Source organism: Zingiber officinale, chromosome 6A (assembly GCF_018446385.1).
Source record: "Zingiber officinale cultivar Zhangliang chromosome 6A, Zo_v1.1, whole genome shotgun sequence".
NCBI classification, from domain to species: domain Eukaryota; kingdom Viridiplantae; phylum Streptophyta; class Magnoliopsida; order Zingiberales; family Zingiberaceae; genus Zingiber; species Zingiber officinale.
Window position 1 is genome coordinate 80,301,265 of NC_055997.1, and position 16,195 is coordinate 80,317,459.

Here is a 16,195-nt window from a genome sequence, read left to right on the forward strand (position 1 = left end):
GGACTAGGTCAGAGAGGGCTCGGTAGCTCGTTCTCTGGACCAGACGTGGAAGTCGGAGAGGGCTCGGTAGCTCGTTCTCCGGACTAGGTCAGAGAGGGCTCGGTAGCTCGTTCTCTGGACCGGATGAAGTCGGAGAGGGCTCGGTAGCTCGTTCTCCAGACTAGGTAGGGTTTAGAGCTGGGAGCTCTAAACCTGGATCGGTCTGGTGACCGATCCAGTGATACGCTGGTTGACTGATCGGTCTGGTGACCAATCAGTAACCAAACAGTGTGTTTCTGTGAATTACCTGATCGATCTGGTGACCGATCAGAAGCGAAGAAGATTGGGAGAAGAAAGAGGGGGGATCGGTCTGTGGACCGATCCACCTGAGTCCTGATCGGTCCACAGACCGATCAGAGATGGACCGATCAGAGACGAGGCCAACTCTCAGTGAGAGTTGGCTGATCGATCTGGGGACCGATCAGCCTAAGGCCTGATCGATCCCAAGACCGATCAGAACACTCCTGGACCGATCAGGAGTGTGCCTGATCAGTCCAGGCCCTAGCCGTTGTGACACAACGACTAGTTTATGTGTCTTCTTCTTCACAGGTTATATATCGAGGTCGAGGGCCTCTACAGGTATAGTTCTTGCTCTTTCTCACGAGACTGCAATCAGAGCTTTGCTGAGCTCTCATTTTCCTGAAGCTTCGTGGAAGCTTCCTTCGGCTGGTTCCTGCTGTTGTAGGTGTTTCGTGAAGTTGCTGCTTCATCCAGTCGACGAGAAGGCAAGCTGTGTTTTTACATTGTTACTGCCTTTGTATTGTGCTGTATCTTTGTACTCCTATCTTGCTATTGTAAGAAGTTTGTGGCGAGGTTTCTCCACCCAGAAGGAGTTTCTATTAGCCGGTTTTCCGGGGTCTCATCCACCGACGGATTGATAGGCTTCGTCCACCTTATGGACACGCCAAGGAGTAGGAGTTTCATCTCCGAACCTCGTTACATCGTTGAGTTTAAGGTTTGCTATTCTTTGTTTCATTTCTACATTGTATTTCCGCTGCGCTAACTAAAATTGTAGGAAGAAACGCGAATTTGGGGTCGGCTATTCACACCCCCCCTCTCTAGCCGCATCCGAAGGTCCTAACAAGTGGTATCAGAGCGAGGTTGCTCTTCGTCGGATTAACACCCAAGGGAGCACAAGCTAGAGAATGGATGGACTTGGAGAAGACGTCACGATTCCACCCTTCTACGATCGCGACGACTTCGTGTTTTGGAAGGTAAGAATGAAGTACTTTCTTATGACTAACTTAGTTAATTGGAATTGTGTACAAGTAGGTTTTGTTCCTCCAAGGGATGGAGAAGGAGAAATTCTTGAGAAGAAGAGGTGGACGAAGGAACAAATCCACCAATCCGTAATCAACGACGAGGTAATGAAAATTTTTGAATTCTCATTACCTAACGATATCTTGTGTAAGATAGGTGGTTACAACAATGCCAAGGAATTGTGGAACAACTTGGCCAAGTTCCATGAGGGAAGCTCCAATTCAAGTCATGAAGAGGAGTCAAGTGAGTCAAGTAGCTCACTTCATGGAGGTAAGGAATTAGAAGTTGAGGGCTACTCAACATCTAAGGAAGAAGAGGAGGAGAGTTCTTCTTCAAGATTGGAGCAAGAAGAAGAAGCTTCTATCTCCGGAAGGGATGAAGGAGAAAGCTCATATCCACCCTCAACACTAGGTAACTCAAGCAATTTAATTTCTTGTAAATTACATATAATATGTTTTGAGTGTAGGGAATATGGACATTACAAGAGTAAGTGTCCAAGGAGGATTAGGAAGACTCCACCGGCGCCAAAGGTCAAGAAAGCCGGAGTCCCGATACGCAAGGGTAAGGAGCACGTGGTGTGCTTCTAATGCAAGCGAAGGGGACACTATACGAGCCAATGTCCGAGGGGGAGGCAATCTCACAAGGACAAGAGATCGAGCACGTCTATAGGGGGAGCTAAGGCAAACCCTAAGGTAATCTCTAAGGCACATTCTTGCAATTCTAGTAGGATGCATGCTAGTAGCCTTATTGCTATTGTCAATAATAATAAGCATGATAACTATAGTAACCGATACACGTGCTTATGTGCCAAACATGTTAGCCTAGATAAGGACAATACTAGAAAAACCAACCCTAGAATTAACTCATCTAAGGTTAAGGAAAACCTAGGTAGGAATCCCAAAACAACTAGACATATGCCTAGGTATCCCTCAAAGAAAAATGACAAATTAAAACTTGAGGTATTAGAAAAGGAAAATCAAGTCTTGAGGTCAAGACTTGACAATTTAGAAAAGGCCCTTAAAAATTTAGAGAAGTCAACTCAAGGTTCTAAGGGTCAAAGATCAAAGCCCAAGAACATGAGAGATTTGGGTCACAAACCTAAGACTCAAGTGGTTAAGCCCACTTATCATAATGTTCCATTCGATTATGGAACAAGACCTAGGGCTAGAAAGACCATCACCAAGGTCACAAGGGGAGTCACCCCTAGAGTTGATCTTGATGAGCCCCAAATGACCAAGGCTTTAAAGCCTAGGAGGGTCATTAGGAGGGTTGCTAGGGAAGTCATCCCTAGTGAATATTTAGTGAACCCAATGAGCTCCAATAAGTATTGGGTTCCTAAGAGCATGATTCCATCACGCTAGATGGATTAGAGTGTGCCAACCTTAATTGAATAGGTAGTTAATCTATTCATGACAAAAGGTGGCACTTTAGGAATTTTCAAGGTGTAATCAAGCCTTGAAAATAAAATTAAAAGTTATTCCTAAGGTGATTAGGATGTGCCAATCATATTTGAGGAATTCTCTAGGGTCAATCTAATTGGCACATAATGATCTAAAAATCTTTAGTATATGATTTTAGGTCTATTACACTTAGGAATATGGAATTTATGGCAAAATGATCAAAATTATCAAAAATGGCAACTAAGGCTAGAATTAGGTATTTTCTATACCTTTATATATTATTTGTCATGTATTGTTTGCCATATGGCATGTCATGACATAATATTTAATTTATTATCATTTGAAATGTCATGATAATACTTAGGTTAGCTATATGTCATGCTTTATTTAAGTTTCATATTTTATGACATGACATCATGACATTGGCACATGTTTTCACTTATGATATTATTGTATGCCATGTCATCATCTCTTGCATTAATGATCAATTAAATTGATTTAAGGATAAAAACTCAATTTGATATGGAGATCAAATTGTTGTTTAGAAAATGCATGAGAACTTAGATTAAGATGACCTAAACCATATCTCACATCAAAATTGACTTGGATGTGTTTGATACACCTTAGATGTGTGTGAGATATTAGGATCATGAGTTAGGATCAAGGTGCATAGTTCTTGTACCTAGATGAACCTAATTCAAAATGGAGGATCATAGGGAAAGCTTGTGTACAAGTCATGTACACTTAGCCCTAAGATTGTGGTCATAAATTAAATGGTTTAAAATCATTTCAAAATTGATTTGAAAAACCTTGATGAAGCTTTTCTAGTGATAGCATTCATCATTGAGCAAGTTGATACAAAGTTTTTGAAACTTTGAGCTATTTCAAAACTTTTCGAACTTTGTATCAAGATTTGAAAATGGAAGTTATTTTCATAGAAAACTATTTTCCATGATAGTATATGTTATGAGGAATGTATCCTCAAAATTTTATAATTTTTGGAATTTTCTGTAATTTTGTAGGGGTTTCTGAATTTCGGGAGGAAGAAATTCAGAAATAAGATGTGTGACCGATCAGGAGGTTCCCTGATCGGTCCAGGGGATGCTGGATCGGTCACTGGACCGATCCAGGGAGCTCCTGATCGGTCTGGTGACCGATCGGGCATGCCAAAATGCTGATTTTCGACTGTGTTGTCTGAAATTTCAGCTGAAAGTTAAAACACAGTTTGTGTTTTGGATTTCAAAAGGTTTGAAACTCTCCGAGACATTGTTGGTGCAATGGTCAAGGGAGAGTTGACCTTTAGGGGGAGTTTTACCAATTGGTCAGGCGGGAGTTGACTTTTAGGGGGAGTTTTTACTCGTCATGATTAGTGATATGGGGATTATCACTAAGTTGATTGTTGACTTTAGTATCAAGGGGTAAATTAAGGGTTTCAATAAAAGGTATGGGACTTTCATTAGGAAGAAACTCTTGACCTTGAATCACTCTTTTTGATGTGTGTCAAAAAGGGGGAGAATGGGAGAATGTCCAAAGAATGTTCAAGGAAGAACATTAGAGTTTGGGGAGAATGTTCAAGGAAGAACATTGGAAAACCTAAGTTAGGTTATCGGGTTAACCTAACTTGATTATGGTTTTTGTCAAACATCAAAAAGGGGGAGATTGTTGGTGCAACCTTAGGTCAAGGTTGACCTGGTTGACCTGACTCGAGCTGACCTGACTCGAGTTGTATTTTGATGTTTGACGAGAATAAAAAAGTTCTATTCTGATGTTTGACGAGAATAGAAAAGTTGTATTCTGATGTTTGATAGAATATAAACTTGGGAGATTGTGGGTGCAATCTTTGGTCAAGGTTGACCTGGTTGACCCGAGGTGAGTCGACCTGATTCGGGAAATCCTGGTAAGTGAAGCCAGGTGAAAGTCCTGGTGAGTGAAGCCAGGCAAGGGAAAGTCCTGGTGAGTGAAGTCAGGCAGTTGGAAAGTCCTGGTGAGTGAAGCCAGGCAAGGGAAATCCAGATAGGTCAAGGTTGACCAGACATCTGGTGAAAAGTCCAAGTATGGAGACTTGGCACGGGAAAAGTCCAAGTATGAAGACTTGGCACGGAAAAGTCCAAGCAGGGAGCTTGGCACGGGAAAAGTCCAAGTATGGAGACTTGGCGTGGAAAAGTCCAAGCAGGGAGCTTGGCACGGGAAAAGTCCAAGTATGGAGACTTGGCACGGAAAAGTCCAAGAAGGGAGCTTGGCACGGGAAAAGTCCAAGTATGGAGACTTGGCACGGGAGAAGTCCAAGTATGGAAGCTTGGCATGGGAAGTCGGAGACGGCTCGGCAGCTCGTTCTCCGGACTAGGTCAGAGAGGGCTCGGGAGCTCGTTCTCTGGACCAGATGAAGTCGGAGAGGGATAAGTAGCTCATTCTCCGGACTAGGTCAGAGAGGGCTCGGTAGCTCGTTCTCTGGACCGGACGTGGAAGTCGGAGAGGGCTCGGTAGCTCGTTCTCCGGACTAGGTCAGAGAGGGCTCGGTAGCTCGTTCTCCAGACTAGGTAGGGTTTAGAGCTGGGAGCTCTAAACCTGGATCGGTCTGGTGACCGATCCAGTGATACGCTGGTTGGCTGATCGGTCTGGTGACCGATCAGTAACCAAACAGTGTGTTTCTGTGAATTACCTGATCGATCTGGTGACCGATCAGAAGCGAAGAAGATCGGGAGAAGAAAGAGGGGGGATCGGTCTGTGGACCGATCCACCTGAGTCCTGATCGGTCCACAGACCGATCAGAGACGAGGCCAACTCTCAGTGAGAGTTGGCTGATCGGTCTGGGGACCGATCAGCCTAAGGCCTGATCGGTCCCAAGACCAATCAGAACACTCCTGGACCGATCAGGAGTGTGCCTGATCGGTCCAGGCCCTAGCCGTTGCGACACAACGGCTAGTTTATGTGTCTTCTTCTTCACAGGTTATATATCGAGGTCGAGGGCCTCTATAGGTATAGTTCTTGCTCTTTCTCACGAGACTGCAATCAGAGCTTTGCTGAGCTCTCATTTTCCTGAAGCTTCGTGGAAGCTTCCTTCGGCTAGTTCCTGCTGTTGTAGGTGTTTCGTGAAGTTGCTGCTTCATCCAGTCGACGAGAAGGCAAGCTGTGTTTTTACATTCTTACTGCCTTTGTATTGTGCTGTATCTTTGTACTCCTATCTTGCTGTTGCAAGAAGTTTGTGGCGAGGTTTCTCCACCCAGAAGGAGTTTCTATTAGCCGGTTTTCCGGGGTCTCATCCACCGACGGATTGATAGGCTTCGTCCACCTTACGGACACGCCGAGGAGTAGGAGTTTCATCTCCGAACCTCGTTACATCGTCGAGTTTAAGGTTTGCTATTCTTTGTTTCATTTCTACATTGTATTTCCGCTGCGCTAACTAAAATTGTAGGAAGAAACGTGAATTTGGGGTCGGCTATTCACACCCCCCCTCTCTAGCCGCATCTGAAGGTCCTAACAGATGAGACGCGAGCCAAGGCAGTTGTCCGGTTGATGGCGTATCGACAAAAAATGAAACAGAACTACAACAGGCGAGTGATACCCAGATCATTTTAGGTCGGCGACTTCGTTTGGAAGAATGTCAAGCCGGTCGGCGACGTCACCAAGCTAGAGGCCCCATGGGCTGGGGCATTCAAGGTTGTGGAAAAGCTCCGCTCGGGGGCATATTATCTGGAAGACGAGAACGTGCGGCAATTGGAGCGCCCATGGAGCACCAAATACCTACAGCCATATCGAGCTAGATGAGAGATGAGATAATATAACTAATATCCTGTACCTTTGCATCCCCCTTCGCCTTTTCATTACAGGCTGAAAACCAAAAGCGCAATATTCACTGAATTTATCGCCGAACGGCCAGTCCTCAAGATCTCGGAAGACCGTCGAGCGGCGACGTTAAACCCAAGAGTCGAGCGGTGACTATAAACTCAAGGGTCGGAGTGGCAACCATAAATACTCCGCCTTGAAGATCGTCGAGCGACGACGTTAAACCCCAGACTTGGCGCGACGACTATAATTAAAACCTCGCTTGGAAGACCGTCGAGCGGCGACGTTAAACCCAAGATTCGAGCGGCGACTATAAACCCCAGGATCGGAGTGATGACCATAAATACTCCGCCTTGAAGACCGTTGAGCGGCGACGTTAAACCCCAGAGTCGGCACGGTGACTATAAAAACCCCGCTCGGAAGACCGTCAAGCGGCGACGTTAAACCCAAGAGTCGAGCGGCGACTATAAACCCCAGGGTCGGAGCAATGACCATACATACTCCACCTTAGAGACTGTCGAGCGGCGACGTTAAACCCCAGAGTCGGCGTGGAGACTATAAAAACCCCGCTCGGAAGACCGTCGAGCGGCGACGTTGAACCCAAGAGTCGAGCGGCGAATATAAACTCTAGGGTCAGAGCAGCGACCATAAATACTCTGCCTTGAAGACCGTCGAGCGGTGATGTTAAACCCCAGAGTCGGCGCTGTGACTATAAAATCCCCGCTCGGAAGATTGTCAAGCGACGACGTTAAACCCAAGAGTCGAGCGGCGACTATAAACCTCAGGGTCGGAGCGGCGACCATAAATACTCCGCCTTGAAAATCGTCGAGCAGTGACATTAAACCCCAAAGTCGGTGTGGCGACTATAAAAACTCCGCTCGGAAGACCATCGAGTGGCGGCATTAAACCCAAGAGTCGAGCGGTGACTATAAACCCCAGGGTCGGAGCGGCGACCATAAATACTCCGCCTTGAAGACCGTCGAGCGGCGACGTTAAACCCCAGAGTCGGCGCGACGACTATAAAAACCTCGCTCGGAAGACCGTCTAGCGGAAACGTTAAACCCAAGAGTCAAGCGGCGACTATAAACCCTAGGGTCGGAGCGACGACCATAAATACTCCGCCTTGAAGATTGTCGAGCGGCGACGTTAAACCCAAGAGTCGAGCGGCGACTATAAACCCCAGGGTCGGAACGACGACCATAAATACTCCGCCTTGAAGATCGTCGAGCGGCGACGTTATACCCCGACCTTGAAAAATCGCCTAACACAGACACTAAAGCTGAAGTCAGGCAGTGATTCTAAACCCCAGAGATATAATCCTAAGAGAATCTTTCAGTAATATCCTGGGTGTCATTGTCGATCGGGACTACGTGACCACATACGCAACAAACCAACAACATATGAAAGAGACAAGATTTCATTCATAGACATTTTCGAACGACAAGAAAGCCATTAAGGCTTACAAAAAATAAGGCTTTTACAAAATAACGGCTCCTCGCTCACTCGATATATTCAAAGGCCTCGTTAGGGATACCCTCCAGGAGCTGGACTCGGTTGACATCCCGGTCGAAAAAACCTTCAGAGAGGTGGCCGTTCGTCTTCAGTTGGGCTATTGTGGCGGTAATGGCCAGCTCAAACGAATAAACGATACGGTCTGTCGCCTTCTCCAGAAAAAGCTCCGAGTGGAGGTATTTGTTGGAACCCCAAGGTTGTTTTGGTGTGATCAACAAGTTAAGTTAGGTCCTATGTGTTTCTAACCTTGTGTCTAAGTGTGTAGGAGCTTAGGAGCATAGGTAGTCGAGCGGAAGACGCAGCAAGCGAGAAGGACGGCATGCGGTACATCTGAGGGATGAGGCGTTGCGGAAGAGAAGGAAGCGTGCGGTGGTTCCCAGGGATGAGAAGCCGGAGCGGAAGACTGCTCGAGGAGCAAGAGACGCAGCTAGCGAGAAAGTCGGCACGGGGTGTGACTGAGGGAAGAAGACTGCGGATGAGTATGTTGGCGGACAAGAAGGAACCACTCGGCAATTCCGAGGGACGAGAAGCCGGAGCAGAAGCCTGCTCGAGAAGACCGGAAGTTGGGTTTGGGTGAGTCCTATTCCGGATGGCAGAGATCACCCAAGCAAGCGGAAGACTCGGTCTGAGGCGAACGGAGTCGTAGCAGAAGACCTGGGCTGAAAAAAGTCAACGAGGTTGACTTTCACTCCCGGGGCGCTCGGAACAGTCCGGGGCGCCCGGACCGTACCGGGGCACCCGGAAGGTACCGGGGCGCCCGGAAGTCGATATTTGACCAGATCGAGATTTGACTCGATCTGAACGTTGGGGATAAAGTTTTATCCCCCCCAAGGCGCTTGGAACCCTTTGGGGCGCCCCAGCCAAAGCTATAAATATAGCTTTGGTCCAGAAGCTTTTCAACGAACTCACGAATTGTAAATCAACACTTGTGTGCTTTAGTTTAGAGTTAAGCTTATGTTTCTGCTCTTCATTGCTGTACGAGGCTTCTCCGCCTGAAGGAGTATTTAGTACTACATTTACCTTGGATTAACAACCTCCCCGGTTGTAATCAAGTAAATATCGTGTTCCTCGTTTTTATAATTTATTTTCTGCTTACTTTATTTTATAAGTGTTAGTTTAAGAGTTCGAGAAGGGTCTGCATTTTTATTTGCAGGCTATCCAACCCCCCTTCTAGTCGGTCGCAACGGTCCTACAGTATTGATGCTTCATGGCGGCAAAGCGAACCGACTCAGCCTCTTGGTAGGTCTTCAAAGCAGCACGCGACGCCAGCAGCTCATCTTCAAGGCGCTTCATGTGGCCTTATAGTTCTGTTTCCTTGGCCGAGCGGCTCTCCCGCTCAATAACCAGGGAATTCTCCGCTGCCTTCAGCTTCTCGGCCAGTCACCTGGCTTCCCGGTTCTTTTCTTTTAAGTCGGCAACGGCCCGTTGCTTCCTCGTGGAGGCCAACTCCAGCTTCCTGTCGTAGGTCTTCAATTGAGCCTCGATCTAGCGCAACCTACTGGCCTGTTCGGCTGACTTCTGCTGCTCCTCCGTCAGAAGTTGTTGGGCCTTCTCCAGCTCTGCCTTCAACCGAGCGGGTGACGGCCCCTGGGAGGAAGAACCTTCCCCCGAAAGTTTAAGCTTCTTCAACACTTCCTCCACCTGTGTCAGCCACTGGCACATGGCGATGCTTTCCACCCAGTACTGCAAAGTGAATATCAGTGCCGATCGGAGATAACTTATGAAGTGATAACCAAAAATACTAACCCCGGTGGACATCTCCAGATGGCTGTCGGCCAGCGCGCCTGGGGGTTTCATGGTCGCTTGAGCCCTCGCCTCCTCCCATACACGGCCGAGTCGACCGTGGATGTAGACTTGATGTTGGGGAGATTCGGCCTGGTCGCTCAGCGAGCGAAGATCCTCGGTCGGTAGATGAAGGGTGGCGGTGACGAATCGTCTCTCGCCCGACGCTGATTGGGCAGAGGCAGACGGATCGGAGGACTGGGCGAGACGAATGGGATGAATAGCTGAGCGAGTTATCCTCCTCCCAGCCGGAGGAAGGGAGGTGAGTGGCTGCACGGGAAGTGACTCCTGCAGCTCGGCCATAGATGGGGTCCGATCAGAGGATGTAGCCTCCACTGTTGTGGCGGCTGTAGATGGGACACCTCTCGCAGAAATTTGCACAACGAACGTGGTAGACCGGGAGGGCAGGTTGGCTCGGCGCCTCTTGCGGGATAGCAAAACTTCATCGCCCGAGGATCTCGATCCTGATCCCTCAGCAGGAATGACAGGCGACACATCACGAACCGAGCTTGGCTCGGTTGCCACACCCACGCTGGGGGTCCGCTAGGCGGTCTCATCGCCCGTAGTTGTGTTCTCTCCAGCTGTGGCAGTTTCCCCAGCCATACCCTCTTGCGAACCGACCGGGGTTAAGCCGAGCCGCTCCATCTCCTTGGTGGCAGCTGCCTCGATCTCGGCCTGCTTGGCCTTCATTATCCCGGCAGCTCGGGCGTGCATCATGATGTCAGTTGCAAAAGAAGAATAGAATCAGTTAGACTCAAAGGAAGGAGGATAAAGAAATCTTGTACCTAGGCTGCTCAGAAGCTGCACATGGCTCGGACTTAGCCCAAAGATATACAGTACACCCTCGGGGAGTAATTTGTGAATATCAAACATCAGACGGGCCAGCATATTGGCAGCATGAAGATAGTCCGACCGTGTCTTGTACTTCTTCAAATCTGGCTGAAGGGGAAGTCCGACCTGCCACTTGGTCCAGAAGCTCAGAAGCTCGGATGCTCGGGGAGTCTGATGTAGAAGAAATACTCCTTCCAGTGCTTGTTGGAGGTGGGCATCCTGTCGAAGAAGACTAGGCCAATGCGAGATTGGAATAGGAAGGTGTCCATCTCGGACTGTTTAGGGTAGTAGAAGTAGTGGAAGACCCGACGGGTCAGCGGGATGCTGTGCACTTTGAATAGCACAACTACACCACATAACAAGCGGAAGGAATTGGGAACGAGCTGGGCGAGCGGGATGTGAAAGAAATTGCAAACTTCGGTAATGAACGGGTGGATGGGAAATCGAAGGCCAGCCACAAACTGGTCTCGAAAGAAACAGATAGTGCCGGTCGGCGGGTTATGTGGCCGATCGGACGGTCCGACCAAGACAATTTCGTGGTCGGGTGGAAGGTCAAAAACATTTATGAGATGTGCCGAGTCGTCCGCGTCAAATCTGGTCTCCATGGTGGTGTACCAAGAACCAGGGGTCGGGTCGACTGGCTGGGAGGAACTGGCCATAGTCGGAAAACAAAAACAAAGGGATTCGCTAGGGAATTCAACGGGAAAGCAAAAAAGGATCGACAAGAGGTGACGGAGCGCTGTAAAGCGGTAAAGAAGATTAGAGCTTATAGGAAAATGGAGTGCTAGAGAAGGAAGCTGAGGATCGCCGGAACGCTGGAACGGAATGTTGGAAGCAAACGAAGTTGTCGGAGTAAACGGGGGAGAAGCGGAAATAGAGCGCCGAGGAAGCGGCGACGCCAAAGCTTTATAAAGATGGGCACGACTGAGCTAAGCCGTCCAATCTAGGGCACAAGAATCGAAGTGCGCATTTGACCCCCATAGGCACCTGACCGGGGGCGAACCACCTCCCCGATCGGCGGAAGGCCGACCCGACATCTTGACAGCTCGGCTTGACTCGGGTCCGAGCTCCTGACGCCCGGCGAGTGACTAGCACGGCTTAACAGCAGGGGACGAAGGCTGAGCAGTTTGTGTCTCGATCGAACGAGAACCATGGCCACCGAGGTTCTCCCGTTCGTACGAGCAGCGCCAAGGCCTTCGTATGATCGGTTGAGCAGATGTCCCGCTCGGCCAACCGCGACGTTAGCCGAGCGGTTCTTCCGTCCGGCTTGGTATGAGACAAAAGGGGTAGGTAACTCTATCTTCCTCGAGACAAGTGTCACCGACAGGCAGCATGGTAGGCGGCCGGATCAGATAGAGAATCGTATGACGAAAGTTTCCACTATCACGTCAGGGATATGCTCGCGCTATTGAGGTATGACGTCATACACGCTTTTCTGACACACTCATTACAGGTATGTTTTGATAAGTGTGTACGTCTCGGTAAACGTGCACGCGCCTTCAGGGAGCCTTATATAAGGACCCCCATACTCCAACGGAGATATGGATGATTTATTACTATAGTTACAGTTCTCGTCACTCTCTTTCGATTTCTTGCGGCCAGTAGCTGACTTGAGCGTCGGAGGGCCGTCGCTGGGAACCCCTTCCCGGCTCGGTTTTGTGCTTGCAGGTTCTCGCCGGAGGCCTATGTCACTCAGAGGGCCGCGCAGAGTCAACGAGAGCGCTGCGCCCCCAGTGACCATAGACTCAGTACTCGAACAGGATCAGTTACCTTATCAAACAAGCTTGAACACCCCAAAACTCAGCTCGGCTCGACTTGACTTGTTTACAACCCTAGTCCTGCCGATCTAGCAAGTTAACAGGTCGGGTCTTCAACAGGTTGGCGAGTTCGGTGCTCGGCAAGTCGGATCGACTTGGTTGGCCAGCGAATCGGAGTGCTCAGCTCGATAGATCAGACCGCTAGGGAAGTCAGGAGGTTGACAATCGGCTGGTCGAGTCAAACTTGGCAGGTCAAACTTGGCACGCTGCGTTAAGTTTATATTGACCAAATTCTAGAGAATACCACTCGGATTTCCTCTTGACCGGATCAGGGACTCGTGATATAAATCCTTACTTACCTCGGCATGGATATTCTTTAGAAATCTAAGGACTTAGTTCATGAGGAAGAACTCATAGAGAGTCGATAACCAAGTCCAAACACGCAAAAGGAAGAACAATTAGTTTTTTTTGCATGGTTGGGCACATGATATATCCATACCATTGACTAACTAGTTAGATAAAACCAGTGACATCCATCAAGGGACATTCACACAGAATAATATTGACACTTTCCACTGCCATTACATATGAGTTAAAGAAAAATAAACTTATCTATTATATATATATATTTATTGACAAGAACAGTGGAACAAGCAACTAACAAAAGCTTAGCATACTGGCTATTGCCTAACAAGCATATCAAAACCCTGCACATGAAAGGAGAACCCCAAAACTGTGTGCATTTTTATGACCTACATGCAAATGCAAGAGGACAGTCTGTCGAAGTTCTACAACATTCATCCATGCAAGTTGTGTGTGATTAATTCTTGAACTAAAATGATATGATCAAATCTAAAAACTTAAACTTGGTGAACAGAAGAGATGATCAAAGATGAAATTAATGGGGAAGCAAGAAGCCGGTCCTTTCTTCTGTGGCCTGAAAAAAAAGCAGCCAGAACAGGAAGGCCCTTGGAATGTAAGAAGAGAAGCAGCAGTGAGGAATACATGCTCTAAATCATACTCCTCCGCTTGCAAATGCAAGTTTCACGGATCGCCATTAAAATTCTGCAATCTGTGAACTGTTCTAATGTGCCAATCATGTGTTTGTCTAATTTCCGGAATGAAGATCGAAGCATGGAAGAAGAGAGAGGAGGAGAGAAGAGGATGTGAACACATCACTCCTTTCACGTAAAAAAGGGAGGAGAGGGAGAAGGGGAAGAGGAAGGAGGAACAGTGGTGTTCGGGTAATCCATATCGGTTTCGGGGATGCTGGTGAGTTGGGAGGAGGGGAAGAGAAAGCTGTTGGCTCCGTCGATGTCGTCCCACACAGGGCTCCCCGGGCCCCAAATGTTGAACCAGGCTTCGTCGGCATCTCCCCAAACCATGTTGCCTGGCGGAAATGCCGCCGGCGGAGCAACGACGGAAGCAGGATCGTAGTTTGCGGGAGTATCGGCAATTGGATCAGCAGCCGGAGGTGCTGAAGTGTTGGATTGCACTTGTGGTTGCGGGGGTTGCTTGGGTGTTTCAGGAGTAGCCGGAGCAGAGGAGGAGGAGGAGGAGCAAGAAGGTGCTTCCTTGCTGCTACTACCGCTGGCAGTGGAACTGCCCTTGCCGAGGAAGAGGTTGGGGAAGTTGAGCCGGGCGTTCTCGCCCCTGAGTTTGAATGCCTCGCGGTCGTACGCGAGGGCGGCGTCCTCGGCGGTGTCGAAGGTGCCGAGCCAGAGGCGGGTCCGGTTCTTCGGCATGCGGATCTCCGCCACCCATTTGCCCCAGTGCCTCTGCCGCACGCCGCGGTACAGTTTGGCCGGCGCGGGGGCGGGCGAGGAGAACATTGGCGCCGTCCGGAAGAGACCTGTGTAAATCGACGGCGCACGCTGTGCCGCAACCTCTTGCCCCGCCAAGTGGCCCATAATCGCCAAGTGGCCGCGGGGGCTCAGGTTGAGCGCCTCACTCCAGTAGTTGAGCAGCTGCTCCTGGTGCATCTGCTGTTGCTGTCCCGCAGCCGCCGCCGTGGCGGTTCCGTCCGCCGAGATCAATGGAGAAGGAAGATGACCGCGAATCGGGAACGGACGACCCTGCGAAAAGGAAATCATCTGCCGCTTAAGGAACTGGCCGGTACCGGAGAGGCGCAGCGCCGTCGAGCTCGGAACGGGCTGCGCGTCCTCGTAAGAGAACGGAAAGATCGGCCTCAACGAAGAGTGCCCCAACCGATCGGGGCTCCTTATCTTCTTCAGCGGTCGAGGCGACGCCGGACCAGCCTCCTCGAACGCCGCCCGTGCTCCTTCCGGTGACACCGCGAGCTGCTGCTGCGCCTTCCCCTTCTGCCTCCTCCCTCCGCCGCCCCTCTCCTCGCCTTCCACGCCCGAACCGGCCGCCCGCTCCATGGAAGAGCCGAAGCAGAAGGACTGAACGCAAGTCGTTCGACCAAATGGCTGAAAGAGCGGACGACCGGCCGGCGAGCCGCGATTGCGCTCGGGCCAATGGGGAGACGGGATTTGATCTCGAGCGAAAGGGGGCGAGAAGCGTGGTGGCTTTTGGAGCGCTTGTTTGCGTGCTTGGTGACGCTGCGCGGACAGCGATTTAAGCAGCGGGGTAAAACAAATAAGAAATGCAGATATTTTTTTTTTCCCCTCCGAGGAACAGTCGGTGCGCGGGGCCCGCCACGCAACATCTTTTTTTTTTGCTAGTCATGCCTGTGGACCCGGCCGGCGCACCTGGCCATGACACGTCGACTTCATGATTCCCTCAGGCGCTGACCACGCGCTCAATGGTGCGGGGCACTGACTTTGGCCGGCCGTGTTTACTGGAAAGGAGAGAAAAGGGTTTCCACCGGCCCTGTTTATTTCCTTGGAAAGGGCAAGACAGAATGATGTAAATTTTAAAGCAAATGAAGACGATTTCAAAATTATTATATGAGATTAAATCATAATCGAGTTAGATTGAGTTTGACGAGAAAGTTAGGTGCACTTCATCGACTTGGCTCTCAACTTCTCTCGCTTCCTTGGTAGTAAACATGACCTCGTCTCCTCAATTCTTCACGCATCGTTGGCATCCTTTACTTCCTTTTATTCGATTGTTTTTTTGAAAAACAAAAATGACACTGTCGCGGTTGGACGTGACTTTGCTTAAACTCAAAGGCACTCTATAGTTTATATAGTTTGATAGCGAAATGGTTTACATGATTAAGGTTAGCATGGCCTCTAATAAACATAATCACATTTATATTCTAAATGCCACAGCATTATTAACTAAATGGACAATGAAATTTAGCGAAAGATCTTATCATCATTTTTTCCTTAAATATATATAGTGATCTTTCTAAATTTTATAATGTCGATTGTAATTTAAATTAGATTTTAACAATGAATATATATTATCAAATCTAATTCAATTGTGAGGTTGAGTTAAAAGTCAACGTCACTACCAAAACTCCACTTTCTCTTTCGGCTGACCATCATGACCATGAACAAGTCAACCGCCCTCCCACCGCCCTCCCACCTCATGCACGTCATGCTTGCAAAGCTTTCCCCATGCCTCGTATTAGTTAATTTAGGGATTGACAAGGTTAGAGAATTAATGGGGGGTTAGAGGGTTATAATACTTTGTTAAACAAAGATAATTAACTTACACCTTGTTTGCATGCTCATTAATTAATGTTGTAGGGCATGACGACAAAAATCAATGATAGTGCATGGAGAAGATAATTAGGGATGGCAAATAATTAAGAATAATTAGGTCTTAATTAAGCTTATCCTGGGCAGAGATGCTGCCCCTAATGGTACTTAAAAGCTAGGGTTTGCAGGGTGATGAGATGAAAGGGTAGTTTAATAA

At 48.6% G+C, this 16,195-nt stretch overlaps 1 protein-coding gene across 1 annotated transcript; it reads right to left on the bottom strand.

The window, feature by feature from the left end:
* Positions 1-12,965: 12,965 nt before the first annotated feature.
* Positions 12,966-14,931, bottom strand: LOC121996702 (ethylene-responsive transcription factor ERF054-like). Its single transcript, XM_042550760.1, has one exon. The coding sequence runs from the start codon at positions 14,746-14,748 to the stop codon at positions 13,549-13,551; it is 1,200 nt and encodes a 399-aa protein (XP_042406694.1). The 5' UTR covers positions 14,749-14,931; the 3' UTR covers positions 12,966-13,548.
* Positions 14,932-16,195: the final 1,264 nt, after the last annotated feature.